We start from the raw sequence: 22,436 nt of genomic DNA on the forward strand, positions 1-22,436 counted from the left end.
CATCCTCGGCAGTCGATGTTTACCAAGCATACAAAATCGCGACGTTACAAATCGTCCCGCTTTTTTCTCAGGAACATCCAATCAGTCGGCACGAGAACGATCGAGACGATTGCGTGTGGTGTGACTTATAAAAAGTGACTTATAAAAAGTCGTGCGTTTTCCTTCCGCGTGAATTGATTGGAACACAGCTGTTATAATAATAAATTCTCGGATCTTTCGCTTTTTACTTTTTCGACATCGGTTCATATCGGAACGTAAGAAAATATATTCACACAGCCGGAAGTCTTTACTTCGCTACAAAATATCACCTCTTTTTCATTGTTACGATGAACAATCTCTTTGATATAGATCCGAGTCCATTCATTATGCGAATTTTCTATGATCCCGCCTCGCATCGCAAAAGGAGGCTTTAGGATAGTTTGATCTCATCCTACCCAATGGATCAGTTCGTGACTTTCATAACTGAAATGAGATTGCATAATTCAAAACTGATGCTGAATTCCGCATGCAGTATGTTAAATAGGACAGCGAATGCAAATATAAAGGAAAAAGAGATTTAATTAACGCTGACTGTTGAATGTGTTAATTACCCGTGATTGGCGCTTTTTTAGTGGCGTTATTGATGACTGACGTCACAATTTTTTAAAACAATTGTAAAGACAAATTTCATTTAATATAAAATTATGAATGATATAAATAGCTACATATTATAAATAAAATATAAAGTTTTCACTATTTAAAGTCACTATTCAACACATTATCCGTGAGGACAAAATCTTATTAATTATATTATATATAGAATTTGATTATTATATGCTTATGAATGTGGTAATGAAAATTCTACTGTGATACAAGATTCATTGGGTAAAAAGATTATATATATATATATATTGAATAATTCAAATTTTATCCGCTAGTCAATAAAAAAAATCTAAACTTTAAAATTATATTATTTAAAATTAGTAACAAAAATGGAAAATTAAAATCGAGGAAAAATCAACAATAAATGATCATTAATTATAGAAAATTAACTTTTGTTTTTACATAACAATTAGATAGTAATTTATATACATAAATTATAGTAAGTTAATTTACATCATTACATAGTAGCAAATTATCTTTAATTTACTAATTACATAGTAATTAGAAACATATATAACCTTATTTGTCTTATTATTAACTTTATACGATAGAAACTAAATGAATTACAAATTTATCTTCGCTCATTTATCTTTGAAAATTTTCTGATTTAATCCAGATTATAAGAATTACATTACTTTATTTTTTTAATTTAATTTTCATACATATATTAGTATGCACGCTATTTATATCTTGGGCGAGATACATTTTTCTTAATCAGCGATGAATCGCGAATGGATGATACTGGAATGTTGTCTTACGTGAATTCATATATAATAATTTTACGATGCAAGGCAGTTTAGTTTTATTTTGCGGAGAAATTAATCCAGATGCTTTTAGTAAATTAAGTATTATTACGTAATTTAGTGAACGCTATGCTTTGAATGCAGCCTGCCAAACGTTAAATATTTTCGGACGTTTACAAAATGTGATTGCTAACGATCCAATTAATTAAATTAGCAACTCTGCCAGCCTCGAGAAAATGCGATTAAATTTTATGCGATATGCCGTACGTTCTGATCTTCCGCGTTAAATTCCAAGCAAATCAGATCTTTCTCGTGCTAATTCGAAAACTCTAAAGCCTGGTTCTAACAATGTAAGATAAACTTTAATCTTGGTTCAATTTACTCTTTATCTTTTTCTAATTTTAGGGAATTATCTCTAGAATTATCTTATAAAGATAATTCTCTAAAATTAAAAAAGATAAAGAATAAATTGAACCGAGAAAGATTGAAGTTAATTTTATAATACATTAGTGGAATAAATGGGTGGAACCAATGAGTTTATTTGTATTAATATTACATAAAAATAAATGTATTAAACACGTTTATAAGAATCTTAAATAGAAGAATTTTAAATAAAAGATCATAAATGTATACAAAATTGATCATGATATCATGAAGTTTGTAATAATTTGATATTCTGATTAAATTCCGGTTTATATGGGCCTCCAGGAAATCTGCAGGTTGCATGACGTCAACGGTATCTGATGGTAGAAACGGGAAAACGCAAAAACATTTCTTTAATCAAGAGTGTCACTTTTTGCATTGTAGGATACAGTCGCGTCTTTCGTTTTTCGCATCTACCTTGCGCGAAAACAAAAATGGCGAAATGTCAGTTTATTACAGTTACACCCATCTAGTTATACATGTTCCATCTCGTTCCGAGCAACCGTGTATGTGTACAGTTAAAGAAATCTCGGATTGTATTCGTGTGTATAGTGAGCGTGGACACGTGCAAACGTTGGTGCGATTTCTCGTTTTGGAGTATATGTACCAAATGAAAATGCACACGTACATATGCATACATGAGGCATACAAAAGGCCGCGGTGACAGGCTGTTCAAATACATTTTCTGTATTTGACAAACTTGGAAAATGAGGGTTGTAGGTGAAATAATCGCGATCGTGTTGAATAAAGGAATGAAAATTGAGAAAATTGAGAAAATTTTCAATCACCTAGTTTTTTTGCAGTTTGACTACATTTTCAAAAAAAAAAAACAGAGAGTAGTTATAGAAAATATCTTATATTTTTACTAAAAATATAAGAAATAAAAATAATATTCCAATTATAAGAATAAAAATAATATTTCAATTTATGTAAGCTCTCTCTTGAAGTTTATTCGTAATGACTGTCAAACATGTGATTACCCTTCAAAAAAATCCCAAGAGAATCTTGTCCATGTATACAAATACTTCGTGAGAGAACCCTCGTTTTGTTGGATTTAATATCAGAGCGAAAGTATTTTGCTCTATATTTACAAAGCATTTATATTAATTTCCATATTTCAAACTACGTGGAGCAGATAAAAATAAAATCTATTAATTTCAAATTATCCATATTCAAGATATTTTTATTGCAGTTTAATGTCAGCAATTATTTCTCTTATTTATAGATGCAAAACTTTTTTATTATAAATTATTACTAATGAAGGTGATAAAATAATGAATAAAGAGAGAAACAGTTTTTGACATTCTCATTTTATCTCTTAATTTGAATAAAGATTAACCGTAATTTTTATATTAGTGTTGTGATCTGAATAAAAATCAATTGTAATATTTATTTTAACATAAACTAAATAAAAGGAATATGTGAAAATTAAAAAATGCGTTTTTTTATTTCTCGATTATTTAGTTTTATATCAAGTTTAATTTTTCTATATGCTTTTCTCTTCTCTATATTCGCGATTTCTATATTCATAACATTTTGCAGAATATAAATTTCACAAATGGAGTGTTTTTGTTAAATACATTCTAATTTCATATCATTATCTTCCTATTATAAAGTTTATCAGATAATTCAATATTACATATCTATTAAAACTTGCATTTTGCATATTCTCTTTTCTCTAAAACTATTTTCTAGTCAATCCGATTTTGCAGAATATATGCCATATTGTATTCAGAACAATATCGATTGTATAATACTCAGAGAGAAAGAGTATTCCATTCCAGTCAATTCTTTTTCTATTTGCATAGATACAATATTCAGATTTTAACAAAAAAAATTTTTTTATTCTAAAAAATTTTATCAAAAAAATTATATGTATATATACAAGAACATGTCGAAAAAGTCGGACGCTGTACAAATAAAAGCAGTACAAATAAAATAGAATATAGTAACAATTTTATAATTTTGGAATTATATAAGAATAAATATGCCAATATATAATATAAACCACTAAAATATAGGAAAGCCGTAAAATATAGGAAATGTACGTGGAAAATGAGAATATGTAAGAAATACGATTACATACGATGCAATACTTGGCTATCGTCTTCGGGTAGGAAAGTAGGAGAGTTCATGGAAACATATTCTCCGAACTTTTCTCTTCGGGTCGTACCAGTGGAACACGCTCTTACAAGAGTTTCTTGAGTTTGCTTGACATTGGATGGCTGTCTCGCGTAACAACACGTCGTAATGAAAGATGATAGTACGTTCGCGGGATGAACATCAGACTTATCGAGATCCAAGTGTGATAGATGATGAATCAGAAAGTGAAGGAATACGAGATAAAGTCGTCGTCACATACGAAATTTTTTTATGGCATCGTAATTCGAGCAAAGCACTTTTCGGGAAAATTTTTAGTATGCTTTACGATGTGGTCTGCGCTAAAAGCTGCTAGCAGCTTTTGAGCATATTTCGCAATTATACGTCTCGTCTGTGCATTAAATTGCGCTAAATTGCGTCACGGTTAATGGCTCGATGTGGGATCAACTATAATGTCAGTAATATCGATGTGTGTGTCTGTATTTAAACGAGTAAAAAAAAGTAATCGCATCACTCACACACGAAATTTTTTTCTTGTTTATGGTTGACTCATTTTAAATTTTTGTTATGGTGTACTTATGTTAATTAAAAACTTGTGTATCTCAAAAAACATAAAATCAATAAATTGAGATATAAAGATCTCAAGAAGATTAATATGTAATGAATTTCTCAGATAGAAATAATTGAACCGATTAAAAAATTCCTGAATGAATTTCCAATCAAATCTGTGCTTATAAATATTAATGGGCAGTTAACGATGGAGGGAGGCGTTATAAAATTAAATCGAGAGTAATAAACTCCTGAAAAGCATGCATGTCGTATGTATTATATACATTGCGCTTTTTGTGTTATTGATGCACATTCCAAGTGAATGCCAAACGTGTAAAGCACATTATTCAGAAAACGTACAAAGCTTTTGACGATTTGCACATTTGATATTCACACAGCGCGGATATAAAGTTCACGCGAGCGAATGTATAAAGCAAGGTAACGTCAAACATGGAGCAGTCTTTGCACAGGATCGTGGCTCGCATTTCGATATGCGACTCGCAATTAATTTCACATCGACGTAACACATCTCGATTGCATTTTATTCAAGCGCGTTTGACAGATCATGTTCCTTTGCAGATGATGTGACGGCGGTTTGATTAAATTCATCAACGGTAAATAACGGTAGGCGTTTTCACCGACGCGATCATCATTACGATTTCTCGATGACAGTAATATTTATTCGAACGTCACATCTGATCGTGGGGAGGAACATCAATGGTTCTGACGACGGTCTTTAATAAGTTCTATCAACCGTGATTTAATTAAACGCATTGCTCGGCGACTGCTAATTAACTCGTCCGTATGCGAATTTCCGATGAACGTTAATCCACCGTTTCTCTCCACTTGAACTTCGACAAAGCCAACTCTGGCAGTTTGCGTCTCGGAATAGTGCTCCACAAAAGTCGCAAGTGGTGTCATTTGAAAACTAGGCTTATTCACGCGTAATTTCATGACCTGAAAATGGTTTCAAACGCAAAATCAGATCTGTTAACAGCATAATGTAACGTTGTAATAACGGGGATAATTACATTTGCGATACTATATTACCATATTACGGATACTTTTCGTGTTAGTATGCTATATAACGTAATTATTATATTTATATTATGATGATGCCTTGTAAACTGAACGATTTCCAATTTGAATTGCTTGTAAATTATATAAAACTGTTTATATTAATTATACATTGCTCGTTCGTTGCACATTAATTATCTGATAAATGCGTAAGAGAATTATTGATAAAGTAGACCGGTATATTTATAATATCTATTTTAATTAATGCATGCATTTGCGTATTTACGCGTATCAAAAACGCGATTTATATACATATATATATTGTTTATATACCGAAACGATTTATTCTGGTAATGAGTTCCAAATTCCGATAACTGAAATTTTATCGAATCAAAAGATAACAATTGCATCAAAATATTGTACAAATTGCGCTTCCTTCTTACCACGAAAACTCCGTAGGATTTATTATTAGTTGGAAACTTTTGTTCTTTGCTGGATAATAAGGCGTTCTGGAATATTCTATTCCTACCGACTGCAGTATTTGGTTCTCGCTTCTAAAGAAGCTTCTCGCTCTTTTGCTTCGCGGATTCAACTCACTTATTTCTCGTGCCGTTACATCTTTCTTGCGTAGGCATGTTTCTATCTTTTTTTCTTTTAAACTGCTTTACAGTGAAAGATATTTCGACGGTTAATTACAAGTCTTTTTGATTGTGAAAGTTCCTCGTTGGAACGGTAATTTATAAATCGATGAAACCTCAAAGAACAGAATTTGATAAAACTCATTGCGAGTACCACTTGTTGCAGTATTATCTTTTTGCATAAATTTGTGAGTACTCAGTTTACTATTACGAATTGGAAAACACGTTCTCTTTGGCGATTTTTCAATAAGGCACAAATACGAAACAAAGGGTCTGTTTCAACGGGTTTATTTAATTTCTGTTAAAGTTCTAAATCCATCAGTTTCATTTATCTTCGGTATATTTCCTATTTAATTGCATGTTAATCAAATTAGTTTTCAATAAAGAAGTCTCACAATCAGTATATGCATATAGAGATAGATCAAATAAAATTAATGAAATAAATATGTATTTTTTCAAAGATAGATTTTGTATTTCTCTTGCGTTTTTTCCAAGGACATTTTCTCTGTGACATTTTCTCTGTGACATTTTCTCTGTGATATATGAGGACAGCAATGTTTTGCATATCATTTTAAAATCTCCCTTTATATCATTGCAAAGTTACTCAAATTAGACTTTGACACTATCTTCGTGAGCGGACGCTATCCTTACAATTAAATTCGAATAGTCAGATTACCCGTTTCAATTTCGAGAATCCGGTCAAATCCGAGTTTTTGTCTGCTGTGATCAATTTTCATTTTCGCGCGACCCCGTAATAAAACCATATTATCGACTGTATTAGAAACTTCGTGAGCACTTCATTTCTAACAATATAATTTTACGTTTTACTTTTTAAAGGTGAAAGAATTAGTGTATTATTAGTAAAGAAACATTAAACATTTGCTGTTTTTTTGATTACATCAATTATAAGTGTAACACTGAAGTCTCCGATTTATTTTTAGAGAATACCGTTGAATGTGAATATGGATAGATAAAAAAATCAACAATCTACGTTATATTTGTTTGATCAATGCCAATTTGTAACAAAATGCATGATTGCGAAAGCTTGTTACAAACCTTTGAAAGCATAGCCATAGAGTGGAGTTTTATCAAAAAGCGATTGTTTTGTCACGATGTAAAATTATGACACAAACTATAACGTGTTGTCCGAACAAAATTGCATTTTGTCAATATCGTGAAATGTTGGTATAAATTCTAATAATAGCGTATTACGAGAATTTTCTTGTGACTTATTGGCACATAATCACATAATCCGGAACATCTGCCACCGTGTTAGCATCCCTAGCGAATGCTCGTATATTTTTTTTATCGTAGAATCTATGCATAAAATATATATGTGTCTTGATCGAGTACGTGCCTGGTAGGAATAAATCAAGTATTAATTCTCACATTCACGCACACGGATACGAGAACCTCACAAATTATGCAGGACGTAAATCCTACTTCTTCTTAAATTTCCTTATAGCTTCCTTGTATTATGTGATTAAACTAACAGTACGATCTTGTGATTTATCTCGTACGTTATTAACATGCATATATCACGAGTGACTTTAATAATCTGTTGTAGCAGGATGATATAAGTTGATGATAATTAAATGTTACTACACAATGCTTATTAATTTACGGGCGAGCAACTTCAAACTTTGAAACTTTTGAATGAGCATAATTATGTATATAAATTACAAAGTTATCGCATCAAGAATAATAATCTAAGAGCAAATCTCACATTGTTTATTTTATAAAGCAGTGGTGTTAGATTACATCTTACGTCGTGACAATCACGGTATAATAAGATAGCTGTAAAGAACAATACAAAAACATATAAAAAAACGTATGGCAATACGTAAGCAGTAAGCAAATTGGTTAATCACAGTAGAGAACTATTTTACAATAGGAGAGGGAATTTGGATTTTTTAAATTTGATTGCAATATGATACTACGCACTATGCATAAAAAGGAGTATTTAAGTCCAAATTTGATCAGTTGTTTCGAGTATTTCTATCGTCTTTATGCGTAATGTTATACCTGTCTTATTATTCCATGCATAGTGACAGTTGCAAATTAAAAATTACATAATGCGTGTCTATCGCGACTCGGAAAAATTTTGACGTGTACGATCACGTACGTCGTGTTTGCTCGACTCTATCTGCGTCTTGTAATAACATTATTTTTCCATCCCTAATTCAGAAGATGCGTTTTCCATTCCATATTTGTCTTCTCTTTTGCGCGCGCAGACCAAAAGCCTGACACGAAAACCAAGAGACGCGACAGAGTAAAGAACGCGCTTACTTACACCCATTATTTTTCCGCAGAATAAAAGGTCTGACGGCTTTTAGGTTGCATGCCCCGAAATAAGAATGTTATCCAAAGATTTGAAGAAGAATGAATTGCTTCTTTGGACTTTGATAAAATGGTTCGGGTTATGTAATGAATTTCATATCATTTAATTACTTGTCTCGTGTCAAGTTCTTTTACAGCACTGAAATCATTTAAGGATTACTTTATTAAAAAATTCGAGGGTTTAATTTGATAAAAAAATCAGACGTATATGTTGTATAAATATTATCAACTATTTCATACATAATTATATGATGTTAATGTTAAAACAGAAAATATTAATTTCCAATCACTTTTTGCAAAGACTATATACCAGGAATATCCTTAAATCATATTAATTAATTAATTATCTAATATTTTTATCTGGAAAAATATACAATATTTTTTGTTTATTTCATTTATAATTAATAAATTATGACATTTATATAATGTTCGTCTAAAATTTAAACACAATATTACAGATAATAATAATAATAATAATGAAAAATGAAAAATTAAATAAATATTTTTTGGTAATGAGTACAATACTTTTTACATTAATAATTAATTTAATTAGAAAATATAATAATGTAAATCAACAACTTTAAAAACTGCTTTTGTTAAAACTCTGACTATAAATCATCTAAAATTTTGCAGATTTCAGGATAAAATTCTGCTTCTTATTTCACATGATGATATATTTTAATGTATGATATATATATTATACATTATCATACGTTCAAAAATTATTTATACTATTATGACACATGTACAAATCAATCCCAAGTCAAAATATGTAAATCTAATTTCTTTAGCTCTTCTTTTGAACTGGACGACACGTCGTCACGAAGATTGGTTTTTAAGAGTTAAAATTTTAGTACTGAGTTTTTATTTCAATTAACTCAATTTCACGCAGCTAATATTACTTGGCACGAACACAATATGCATGTATTTTGTTTCTTTAATTTTTGTCATATTACATAAAATTATGGATAGAATAGTCCATAGTGAGCTTAATATTATTGGAACATAAGTAGATATTCACAATCGAGTCTTATTTCAAGATCGTTTTAAATAATGCCTTAAGATGCTAATATAGCTCTATAATTGGTTTGACGTCTAAAGACTATAATTAAAATACGGTCTAAGTATAAAAATCGACTATGAATACCTGTTATAATTATCTTTATAAGAATCGGATACGAATTCTCTTAGGTAAAAGAAAATATACAAAACAACGGTATGTTATTATCATATTAAGAGGAAGATTTCTGTCGTATATTTTTCAATTTTTGAGGATCAAGATAACATTGCTAAATCGTTCTCATACATTACAATACATCTCATACATTACACAAAAACAAAAATGAAAAATATTTTCCAGACAAAAAACAAATAATTTTCAAGTTGAATTTATGTAATTTAAGAAAATTGGTGATATCTTACGATTCTTTGCGAACCTAAAATAAAAGTAAATGTCAAATGTACGAAATTAGAGTATAGTGTATAAAATGAATATGATTATACATGCAATGTAATGAGATTAAACCAGGTGCCTCTCAGGTATTTCTAATTTAGAACCTGTTTCGCAGCTAAACTCCTAAAGAACACGTGTATTTCGCAATTAGTGAGGTCATGATGTTCAAGATTCCTAATGATTATCGTTGCATCGAAGTTAAATTGGATCGTATCGGCAACTGCAACAAACCTCTCAAGCAAGGAGCAATATCTGACTCTTTAAAGGAGAAGCGAGATTATCTACATCAATTTTCTTATATGAGAATATAAATACACGTGGAGCTTTCAAAGCTCTTCCGTGCATAAAAATGAGTGTTTATGTATAATATGAGAATGGTGAAGACGAACAAGACAGCATATGTCTATCAAAATCACGGAAGACAATCTATTAAGGACATCAATATTTTCTCTGAGAAGAATAAAGGGATGGTATTATTGCGTGGAAATATGTTTAATAAAACATAATAAAAAAACCAAAAATAGGAGTCACCAATCTTTTTATTCAAATTCGTATCGCGTTGGATGCAAATTCCACAAGATGGGAATGCATTAAATACGATGAACGTTTGAACCATGTTGCTGTGAGATACTCTGCGGCCGGGATGCTCCAAGTGAGACTCGATGTAACATCAAAATGCAGAGGGAAGAGCCCGAATTCCATGATGAGCAGCCGCGCGTAACTCGTTCATCTTCTCGCATAACTGATAGCAATGTAGAAAATGCTTTGCAATGTACAATAATTAGACTGACAGCCCCGTCGAGATAAAGGTGTAACGTACACCAAGGGGACGCGATGGCATCGCGGACAAGAAAGCGGTGGTGTGCGAACGGTGGTGTTTTAGTGCGACTGACGCTGACCCTTTCGGGTTTGTGTGCGGGTCAGTGCACGAATATTGGCCTGATGACAATGATGACAACAACGACGACGAGGGCATCGACGATGGAAACGGGAACGATGACGATGACGGCTGGTGGCTCCAGGGAATGCATTGGAGTGGGTGTACGGACGATGCAGTCTAAGAGTGAAGTAAAGCTAGCGGTGATCGCGCCGGGTGATCCTCACCACGAGCAGAGTCTGCAGAGGGTGTTACCCGCGGTATTGCTAGCTGTGAAATACGTCAGCTCACCCAGGGGACCTTTACCGGGATGGAACATCAAGGTGGACTATCGCGACTCGTACTGCTCCAGCACTTACGGGCCCTTGGCCGCGTTCGACTTTTACATCAACCAGACAGCAGGTCGCATGATACGTTTATATCCTCCACATTTTTCTTTTCTGCTACTCTTTGCTCTATTTTCTTTGTGTTTGTTTATACCTTTTTATTTTCCTTAATCGTTATTTTTCATCTCCGACGTAATCGAGAGATGCGGCATTCCGACAAGCTACGCGAGTCGAAATTTCATATTAAAGAACTACAGAAATCTTTTGTAAAGATGAATATTTCCTCAAATACTTCGGGAATTATTTAAAAGGTTTCACAAATGCACGGCATAATTTATTCAACGCGACGATTTTCAAAACTTCATGGTAATTAATGCATTGAAATATTTGAAAAAATGAATAATACAAATAATATTTTAAATAGGCTGAGATTCTCGATTACGTTCAGCAGGTACTTAATGTCAAATTTGTTAAGCTTTAAATATCGAATTTCACTAACTTTGTTTGCTATCTCTAATACGTTATTGAATACAAAGATTTTTTTAATATTTGTGATACAATATCACTTTTTATATAATATGCTTTTACTTCTCTTAATTTCCTCCGTTTGTATGTTTTCACAGTAGATATTTTTAATGAATTATAATATATATTTAAGAGATAAGGTCATTGTAAAAGTTAAAAATTTAGTCCTTGCATTTCCTGAAAGACTTACATATATAAATAGAGACATATTTTCCCATGTTACTCTCATTGTTACATTGCAACTAGAAAGTAGATTAATCAATTATTTTATTAACTTGATAAAATTCTTTTTGTTTTTTCAATATCAGAAAATTTTTTTAGTTATTAGAATCACTACTTGAAAAATGTACTTATTTAATCCCTTAAGAATTAGAATAAAAATTTGAAAATAAATTGACATTTAAGAATTTATGGAAAGCCTGGCGCTGGAAAAGAAGTATAGCACACAGCACGATAAATCACGTGCAAAGTCGGGAGGCCCATACATCAAGAAAAGTGATTTGTAAAGTTGTTTGCACTTGCTGTATGTATAACTCTTTGCCAAACATAGTGAAAACAGCTGTTAAACATGTCCAGATGGTCACTGTAAGCCGTAATAATATATATCATTTCATATTATTTATCGCAAGTTGAACTTTCGAAAAACTTGTACAAAAAGTTTGTATTGGTATGTCACTAACGATTCAAGTTTTTTTTTCAATGAAATTACTTCTTGACAGCCGGATATTTGTTTTAAGTACTTAGATGCATTCGATACTCGATTGAGGAGACAGAAAGTGCAATAGAAGCAAAAAAAAGAGAGAGAGAGAGAGAGAGACAGAGAGAGAAACAGGACGTGAAAAGCACCCTCGAGCGCACAGCACACAGTTTAATTTTCAGTGGAAACGTCGATAAACCTAGACTTCCGTTTCTATTTGCGCGCTTTGAAGGTCACTTTTCCCTTTTTCCGGCTTCAAAAAGCGGATTAGATCGACCCTATACGGCGATATACGTATAATTAATCTACCTGTTGGTCGCCAACCAACGCGATTCAAGAATATTCATTGTGCCAAAAGTGTCCCCGGATTTGTGTAACAAACGGATTTCGTTCTTATCGTATCTAAGCCGATTTCGTATTTAACGACTGAAGGGAGATTTGTGATAAACATAACGTAATATGTGTATGCAAAGATGATTTCCGTGTTATTTATGACGAGTATATGTATAAAAGGATAATGTTTCAATGTAAAAATACATGGAAACCACAGTTTTACTGAAGTATCTAGAAATTGAGCTAGACCTGAAAATAATTTTATTGGATTATCAGAATAATTAAATAGGATGCTCAAGTTAGTTGCTATAGAATATTGCAAAACTTTTTGCAATAATATTGCTCATCATTTTTCTTATATTAATTGTTTTGATGGTTCAACAAAATTGTTTTCAGATCTGTATGTACAATATTTAAATTTTTAGAAGCTTTAGCAAAATCGTTTTTTCCACGTGAAGAAGTAAATTGTATTATCCCTATATATTTTATATATTCCTCGTTTTATCCTCTTACAGAATCTGGATAAAATATAGTATCAGTGAAAGCTTTGAAACTTGTGTTAATACAGTGATATATCCTATGTGTATCTGTAGACTCCGTAAAGCTTTTGAATATTTCAAAATATTCTGTTGCGCGCGCGTATAAATATTATTTTGACGATATAAATACAAGTAGTGTGCCTAATGAATACAAAAATTATAATTGAGCTCCAAATTGTATTTATTCAAAATTTTCACATAAAGAAAAATATAATTATATATTTATTTAAAATTTTAGGTTTTTAAAAAATATTTATTAAAAAAAAAATTATGAATATTTAACGAGTATTCATATTCATTCAAATAAAATATAAATTGAAAAAAACTTCAATAAGCAATCGTTACCCTTAATTATAACCAGCACTTTAATGACTTTAAGTAAAAAAAATAAATTTTATTTGTTTTTATCATTGTAATATTCAAATTTTTTTATGAAGGAAACTTAGAAATTTTGAAAAATATTTTAAAAAGTAATACATTTTTAATTTATAAATATCTATTTGATAGGACGTCTACTCCGATATAATTTCGGTTACGTCACAGTAATGTCATAAACATATTATAAGATATCTTGGGCGCATCGTTCATTATGTCTGTTAAATTCAGAGATATATTATTTATTTCCAATATAAATATCTTTGTTTAACCTATAGGTATAGGTAACGGACTGTGCGCGCGGTGTAATCGTAGCAATTATTTTTATAAATTTCTATTTTCTCTTGCAGGCTTGCAAGCTATAATATGCAGATAATATAGAGTAAAAGTGAATACGATACGAAAATATTCGTAATCATATTCAAAAAATATTTATTCAAATGGAATGAAAAAGTATTTATTTGTTTCTTGACGAATAAAAAGAAGTGTATTCAAATGAGTATTTTCATTCATTTTTTATTCATTTATTCGAATATTAGGTGTATTCACCGAACACACTAAATACAAGAGAGATGACAAGAAACATCTAGTGATAGAGAAATATAACATTGAGGTAACAAAAATATGTTTTGAAAATACGCGAGAAAAAGTAAATTTTTTTTCCTACGAATCAAACAATCTCGACGTTTTTGCGAGAAGACATATCCAATCGACATCGCGTGACGTGTTCACTATGAATTAGTTATAAACTCGACAAACAGATGATCGAATGGATTAAATGACGTGCTAATTAGACGTAGGAGTGATCGTGTTGTAGAAAAGGTACATCGACCTCGCGATGCATCGTCGCCGCGTATTCCAAGGATCGTGTCTTAGAGCTCGCATTATTGTATCAATTAATCAGAGACGATATTCTTCTAAGGGCCCGATGCCGTATGTTCTAATTGGGCCCCGTAGTTAGAGCCGTGCCTTTGCCGCGGCAAACGCCTCGGTAGAAACGCGCCTATTTTTATGAGAGAATGACATCAGCTTGTGTCAATTTGCAGCTGCAAACTGTCGAACAAGCTGCCGGCTGCAACGACATGATGACGAGGATTATGACGATGAACCGCCTCTCGCCGGTCAGTCAACCAAAGCCGCGTCTTTTTTCGTCAGCTCTCTGCGCCCAGACTCCGTTAAATACTGTTTTAATTCAGTTTAATTAATCCCGTTGTGCCGGTGGCTCGCTCTTCTGTTCGGATTAATTGACCTCACGCCCTCCCTCGTAAGCGAATCGTTTACTTTCTCAGGAGTGCGTGCAGATCGCCGATAAAAAATGTTTCATCTCTGTTTGCGAGATGAATTTGTAACATTAATGGAAATTGCGTCGTTCTTTCTTTCGGAAGAGCGATATGAGTGAAAATGAGGTAATTCGTTGCTGCTTGTCCAAAGGAAAGCAGCTATAGTTAGAAGAGAATGGCCTTCGCAAATGCGCAATTTCAGTAGGAGAGAGAGCTTTATAATTACCTGTCTACAACAAGAATTCATTATGAATGTCGACAGAGAGAGTACATTTTCTGCCGTTTCTATTCGATATTCGATTGATAGTCCATTACAGTTTTAATTCCACTAGCAGAGGCCTAATACGATTCCATTTCACTCTCCTGTCGCATCTCAATACGAAATTAATGGAAATAGTTATAATTGACCTTCCTATCGATTCACGAAATTGGAATTCATTTTGAATTTTTATGATATTAGTGTTACCTACAATTTCTTTCACAATTTCAATTATCTTCTCGAAGGATAGATTCAAGCGGTTTAACTCTCAATCTATCGACGGAAGCTAAATTGATATAAATCTATCCTCATCAATCCCCGCTAAATCAACTCCGATGTGAGTTTTTTCACGTTCGCTAAAAATTTCAAACGCTGTGAAAAACAGAAAAGAGCATTTCCTTCTTTTGCTGAAGTCGGGTAAATCAAGAAGTGGGCTATTAAATTTACAAAGCACTCTGGCCGCGTTTACTCTTCTATAATTTTAATTGAACGTTTAATTATCGAGATCATTAAGTCTGAATATAAAATAATCATAGTGAATAATGACTTTTCTGGAACTTTTCCCCTATCCAAAACTTTCAATAAATTGACTCCAAGTTGTCAACTTGAAAACTTCTGCCATTAGCATTAAAAGTGAAGCATCTTTCATGACATTTCGTGTAGTGATAAATAGAATACTTTATGACTTGATATGTGACTAAATATTGTTGTTTAAACTTTAGATTTACTTTACACATCAATTATGTATTATGGAAAGAAAGATTTAACTGAATTATCTACAAAATTAATTAGATACAGATCTGAAAATAATTTTATTAACCATCAAAATAATTACGTAGAAACACTCAAATTGATTGTTAGAATGTTAAAACTCCTTGAGGATTGTTATCAATGTTTAAGCACTCTACATAATTACTTTGATGATCCAACAAAATTTTCTGTATCTAAGTAAATTTTTATATGCTTCAGCAAAATCTTTCTTTCCGTGTACATATGTAACTTTCCCTTGTATTACTTTTTTGAACATATTCTTTATTTAAATAAAATATGTTACTAACAAATTAGCTATTAACAAACAATATTACAAACACTAAATAAAACGCAATCGATTTTACTTTCCTCGAAACGACGGAGATTGATTACGGCAATCTCTCTGTGTGTTGCAAGTTGTTTTAATGAAAAAAAAGGTTGATTTTATTAGGCGTTAATTTGCGTATTTCTTAATTGCGGTACGAAAAATTTAATCATTTAGCCCTTTTACCTTTTTTGAATAGGTATTTATTTCATCGCTCGGTCGGAATTGTAAAAACATCGCACGTGCAAATTTATTTGCTTCCCGCGGCGATATTTCAAAGAAGGGGAACATGTACAAAGTAAAACCTTTCGAATAAAATTGCCAATCGATTCAGACTATATTGATGTGTTCGTATTGTAATTCGTTTATTACTATTGCGAATAAAATTGCTGGAATGTGACGACGAAGAATTCAGAATGTCGTACTTGTAAATAATGTAAATTGTACTGCATTATAAAACGCGTTATCGGCCTATGGCGACGTCGATACCAATAAAAGAATATATTAATCATTCACCTGTTGATCACGTCAATCTTGGTCGTCGGAAATGACCGGTTCTGCACTTAATGCGCTTTGCGATGCTCTTACATCCCCTTTGAAGTTTCGTTCTCAAAGAAGAGGCGAGACAAGACTTCTTCTCAACTTCTAAATCGCCGCAGCTTGCGAGCAATTCATTCTCTATGATGAATTCGTAATGATTATTCATGATATCTTCTCGTCGAAGTAATCGTGCTGAGTTTTTCGATAAAAGAGAGAGAATTCGCTCGTGTTGCATATAAAGAAGAGTAATGTGTGTGTGAGGATAGGTTCTGCATAAAGTATACGATAAAAGCTCGTACGAGATGCAGTAAGCGCATCTCCTTTTTCTTACGACACCCACCGGAGTTTACCTCGCCCGAGCTGTAACGCGAAAATGGTGCTGCTTCACTGAAAATTGCTCTCGGAAACGCATTCTTTTTTCTCTCTTTTTTTCCACCTTAACCTATCTATTCCTCTTATGGACCGATTTACGGTAGAGGTCGTAAAGATTGTCGATTATCGCGAAAATAACGAGATTTTGCGCCGCTCGTCAAATTGGCGGAAGAAAATCTGAACCGCTGAATAAATCGAGACACGCATTCAATATTCGTTTTTTCTTTCTGCGAATTAGCACGATCCGTCACCGGCTGCGCGAATATCGTTCATAAATATTTATGTTGTGCAATTTGACGGTGTCACATTTTAATATTGATGTATAAATACGAGACAGAGTCATTCAACTTTGTTACGTTATTGTCACTTTATCTTTATCGTTTACTTCAGTGAAATGAGAGCAAATGGGTTTATCAGCAACACAAAATGTTTCACGCTCTTGGAACTTTATAATAAAATTCGCCGCATTAAGTTATACATAAATGATTAATGTTAACTAATACATCAAACTTTATTATATGATTATTGGATTACAAGTTTCAGTACCTCCATTGTTTTTTCTTCGCGTGAAAAAGCTCTTGCTACAGAGGGAATGCCAGGGTGCCAGGTTTATCCTGTACAAGGGTTATTCCTTGTACTTCTTTTAATCATTGCCGGTTTAAATGGGAAAAACGAATGATTTCAATCGGCGCGGTGGTAAGTGGGTCGAGGTAAAAGCAGAATGAGAGAAAAAGAAAAAAAAAGATGAAGTAGGAATGGTTTAATAGGCAAACTCAATGGGCGACGACGAGTATGCGTTACCCGATGAAATTACTTCCTTTTATTCCACGCAGACGCGTCCTCTATCGTCGAACATTCCCTCATAGATCCGGTCACGCGTAGTTTATTAACTCGATTTATCTTATTTTTGAATTGTTGGCGGGGAAATTCCGATTTGTATCACGCGTGTATCCAGCTATTGCCAGATTTTTACAACGATTTTTGCAACGAGGCGCTAAATGCGTGTGAATGCATGGAAAATGTTGTGGCTTTAAATTCACATTTTAAATCATCTTCAACCGATCCATAGATTTCCCACCTATCGTTCCCCATTGTTGAATATATTTTATCGCTCTTATTATTTCGATTTCGAAGAAATAGGAGAAAATATACAATCAGAGATATTTTGAATTTATTCGGCTGAAAAAAAGTCCATGTTTTTCCCAAAATTTTTATTTTTGAACTTTTTAACATCGAAAATAAATAAGTTTTCTTTATGGTATGATTTTAAATAGAATTGAATAAACGTCCCTCTCCCCTTTGCGATCGTAAGCGATACATGGCGACTTATGCATTTTGCTTTTTGATTTTATTAATAACTAACGAAGAATTTTCTATTCCTTTGCAATCACAATAAAGTTTTATATTTTAAACATGTGATAGTAACTGATGAGATTAGTTCTAATTAAAATCACTCTCTCTATTAATAATAATATGTTATATACTATATATTATTGTTTTCTTATTTAATAGCATTTTAGAACTTTATATAGAACTTTAATTAGAAATTGAGTTTTTTTACTCATAATTTTCTTAAAAATATAAATAGAAATCAAACAATTAAATATTAATCAGTACATTAAGTAACTTATTTGGATAATATTTCTAAAAAAATAAAAATTTTAATTAATATAACGTTTTTTTATTACGAATTTTCGATAAAATTATATATTTAAAGGTTTGTAAATAATTATCAACATAATTATTTTAGAAAATGTTCAAAAAGGAAGAAAACAATATTCGTTTTACAACAAAATTTAAAAAGATTTTAACATTCACATTTTACAACATTCACATATTCTTGTCACTAAGGTATAAAAACATCTCAAGTGATTATTCCTGGGATAAAATCAACTCTTTTCAACGTTATCACTTGCTACTTTTGCTTTTCTCTCGAACTTATATGACGCAACTTTCTTTTTGGCCGCAGCAAAAATACGTGCAATAAATGCCTCTAAGTTGATCATGCGCTCTGATGTAATTTACTGCACCGCTGAAAATAAATTTCTTATGCGGTAGGTGAATTCGTGTCATTTCATCGAAGTTATTCCAGGCGTTTGTTGCGTCTGTAGTCGCGATGCACTGTGTTTATGCACCGCGCGGCAATAAATCCGATCTAATCGAAACAGGCGGAAGTCATTAGTGTTCTTGATGCTTCAGATTGATGCTCATCTGATGATGGATTCAGTTACAGAGGCGGCCTACTTTTTGCACCACAAGGTCCACAAAAGAGCTACGATACAAGAATTTTCAATATAAATTTGACCCGTAAATGATTCAATTAATAAAACTGACTATCACATTAATCGTTTTTTTGTTATAAAATATATCCTAGATTTTCGAGATATTTACAATTTATAGTTACATCTTTAAATATAAATTTTTATTTAGTATTAAAAATTATTTATGAATAATTATTAACTTTTTCAGAGTGTTTGTTCTAACAAAGAAATTTAAAAAAGATTATGTTTTATAAAAATTTTCGAAGTCACTAAATTTGATTCTGACCTCATAATTCTAAAATTTAAGTTTTTTAAATATAACCTAATTATCATGAAAAGAACTTCTGATATAGCTGAGTTTAAATGTTGTCTGAAAGTATCAAATTTCAAAATATCGAATTTCAAAAAATGATCTTATCCAATTTCAGCAAGGAGAATCTAATATTACACAAGACTCATAATCAGAGTTTGAAAGTTAAATTGGAAATGAGTATTAATACTGTTTGCGTAGTATGACGAGCTCTTTAAATAAAGAAAAAGTGGAAATTTGATACAATTTCATAATTAATAATTCCTAAATCATGTTTTGTGAATGTGTGTGTGTGTGTGTGTGTGTGTGTGTGTGATTATTTTGAGTAGGAACTTTTTATCTTGATTTTATCGTGATTTTTCGTTCTGCGATTTGTGAAATTGGAACTCCAAATTTTTAATTTTCGATTTTTTAATTCGCTGGAATTATTTTTTATTTTGAGTAGGAACTTCAGAATTCTTCGGGGTGCATTCGGAACAGCGACAAAAATTTCATTTTTTGGAAAATGAAGTGCCAACTTTACAGAGATATAAAAATCGAGTAAGCCATTTACAAAATAAAGAGAGATATGCCTAAATGAGCATGTCTATATCCATTAATTTTCTTAAATTTTTGACTATAAAATAATACCTAATATATCAACAAAACGTTATCATCTATATAAGATGTGTAAAATTTTACAAAGTATTATAGCTATTGTGTGTGGTGCGCATCAGCAGTAATAATTAGACATCGGATTCTTATGCAATTTTATATTTTTTTAGAAAGCAGATTGGAAAGTAACATAAAAATAAAAATTTGTCTTATTAAAAAAGCATTCTAAAAATGCATATTTATTTGTGCATATTGTGCAAATTTGCATATTTTATGCATGTCTGCAAAAGATATCTGCTTAAAAATCCAATGTCTAATAATAATTTGAGATCAAGTGCGGGAAGACAAAAAGAAAGGATATGAACACTATCATCCTCTTTATAACTGGTAAATGGAACAAAAATGGCACCAATAATAATTTTAAAAATGAATTTTCCCATTTCATTGAATGCACTTATTTTTTGAAGTACATCTCATTTTTCCTTGAATTTAAAGATGAGCTCGGTTTTCTGTATAATGCAAGTTCGAGTATACGTATATAGGTCGCATCGATGAAAGTAGATGAGTTAAAGAAAGCAATTGAATTGTGACTGAATAAAAATATGTGGCTGTGTGTATGCATACGTGTTTCATAGCAAAGATACATCTATTTATTTTATTTTTACATTACGTAAGCGATAATCACGATACATATAATAAACATGCTTGAAGATTCTTTTGTGCTGTAAATTTTTCTCAACTAGCGGCGTTTTACATTTTCGTAATTCGAAATTATTTTGCCGAGAAAATATGCAAAAATAAAATAATATTCATATTTTCTGCGCTTATACTAAAGTGCACTATTTTATTTATCATTAGATCTGTTTTTTATTGCTACACTCTGAACCGGTGCAATAAGTTGAAGTGAAACACACATATACTTGTTTCATTTCAACTTATTGCACTGTGTGTACTAGTCCAGAAAGTGCAGCAATAAAAAGCAGATCTATTGTTTTATTTATCTGCAAGCTCCGAAAATATTTTCATTGCAAATATAGTTAATGTAATTGTATCGAAAATAATGTTGTTGGAAATTTTATCGTTTTATTTCATTTATATATTCTGATACTTCAAATATTTTGCGAGTATTTTCAAATTTCAAACATTATCATTTAAATACGTTATTCTTTTGTATCAAATATAGCTGATTCATTTTTTCCAAATTAAATGAAATTTTTATCTAAGAGACATTGATTTATATGAAACATTGATTAATATTATAATAAAATATATTAAATATTTTATACGATAATATATATTAAAATAATGATAATTATAATCGCATGTTTTAATGTTATATTCTTGATCTTACACGTATAGTATCAAATTTGACTTCATGAAAAAGTACGCTCCAGAAACTGTTTGCCCAAAAGCAGAGATACTGAACAACTTTTTTATTATGAGTGATATATGGATACACATCTGTTATTATTAAAAAATAACGACAATTATTTTTGCAAAGTCCTGAAGGCGATAAGTTTATTTTGCTCACAGGTACAGACTTATATTGATGGAAACAAAGCTTGTTTTCTATTTGTGTCTATCTGAAACGTATAGGAAGCAAAATATTTTTATTGATGTGAAAGATACGTAGTTCTCTCCTCTGTTTGGAATATGCCTGAAAAATAGTGCAAGTGTACACTCCATTTTTTATTAACATTAAATATATTATTAAATATGTCTTGTACTATGTAGATGTCCATTATTCATCTTTATAAACATGCTATTCATGTATGTTATATGCAAGTTGATCTTCATTGGACATGAAAGTCCACTTAATAAAGATGAGAAAGCATTTTTTCACATCATGGCTCTCCGCTCCTTTGATGGAATTATTATGAAAGTTGAAAGATATAAACATTGGTTGATTTATTAAAATGTGCTTCATTCACTTGACATATTTTCTTTTTTTTTTTCAAATCTTTCATTACCAAAATTTATATATTAAATATTTTCTTTCTTTTTCCGAAATAGAATTAGTCCAATAACAAAACAACTGAACTGTGCGATTTTTATTTTAAGTAGAACAGCAATTCTTTCGTAGTACACATATTTGCGAGATAAGTGAATCAGTTCGTAGTTTCGATGTCGCGTGAGCGCGACAAATGAAAAAAGTTCTTTCCTGATCT

The 22,436-nt window shown here is 31.5% G+C and overlaps 1 protein-coding gene across 3 annotated transcripts in view; it reads left to right on the forward strand.

Moving 5' to 3' along the window:
• LOC108752303 (atrial natriuretic peptide receptor 1-like) overlaps positions 1–22,436 on the forward strand; it is a 112,265-nt gene that overhangs the window by 10,896 nt on the left and 78,933 nt on the right. For 2 of the 3 annotated variants that reach the window (XM_018493041.1, XM_018493042.1), the window contains exon 1: positions 10,435–11,184. The exons of the other annotated variant lie outside the window; for it this stretch is intronic. In XM_018493041.1, coding sequence (XP_018348543.1) covers positions 10,740–11,184 — 445 coding nt within the window. In that variant the 5' untranslated portion in view covers positions 10,435–10,739. Of the gene's footprint in view, positions 1–10,434; positions 11,185–22,436 lie in introns of those variants that run through there. 3 annotated transcript variants of the gene reach the window in all.

The sequence above is a fragment of the Trachymyrmex septentrionalis genome, unplaced genomic scaffold, assembly GCF_001594115.1.
Source record: "Trachymyrmex septentrionalis isolate Tsep2-gDNA-1 unplaced genomic scaffold, Tsep1.0 scaffold6, whole genome shotgun sequence".
NCBI lineage: Eukaryota > Metazoa > Arthropoda > Insecta > Hymenoptera > Formicidae > Trachymyrmex > Trachymyrmex septentrionalis.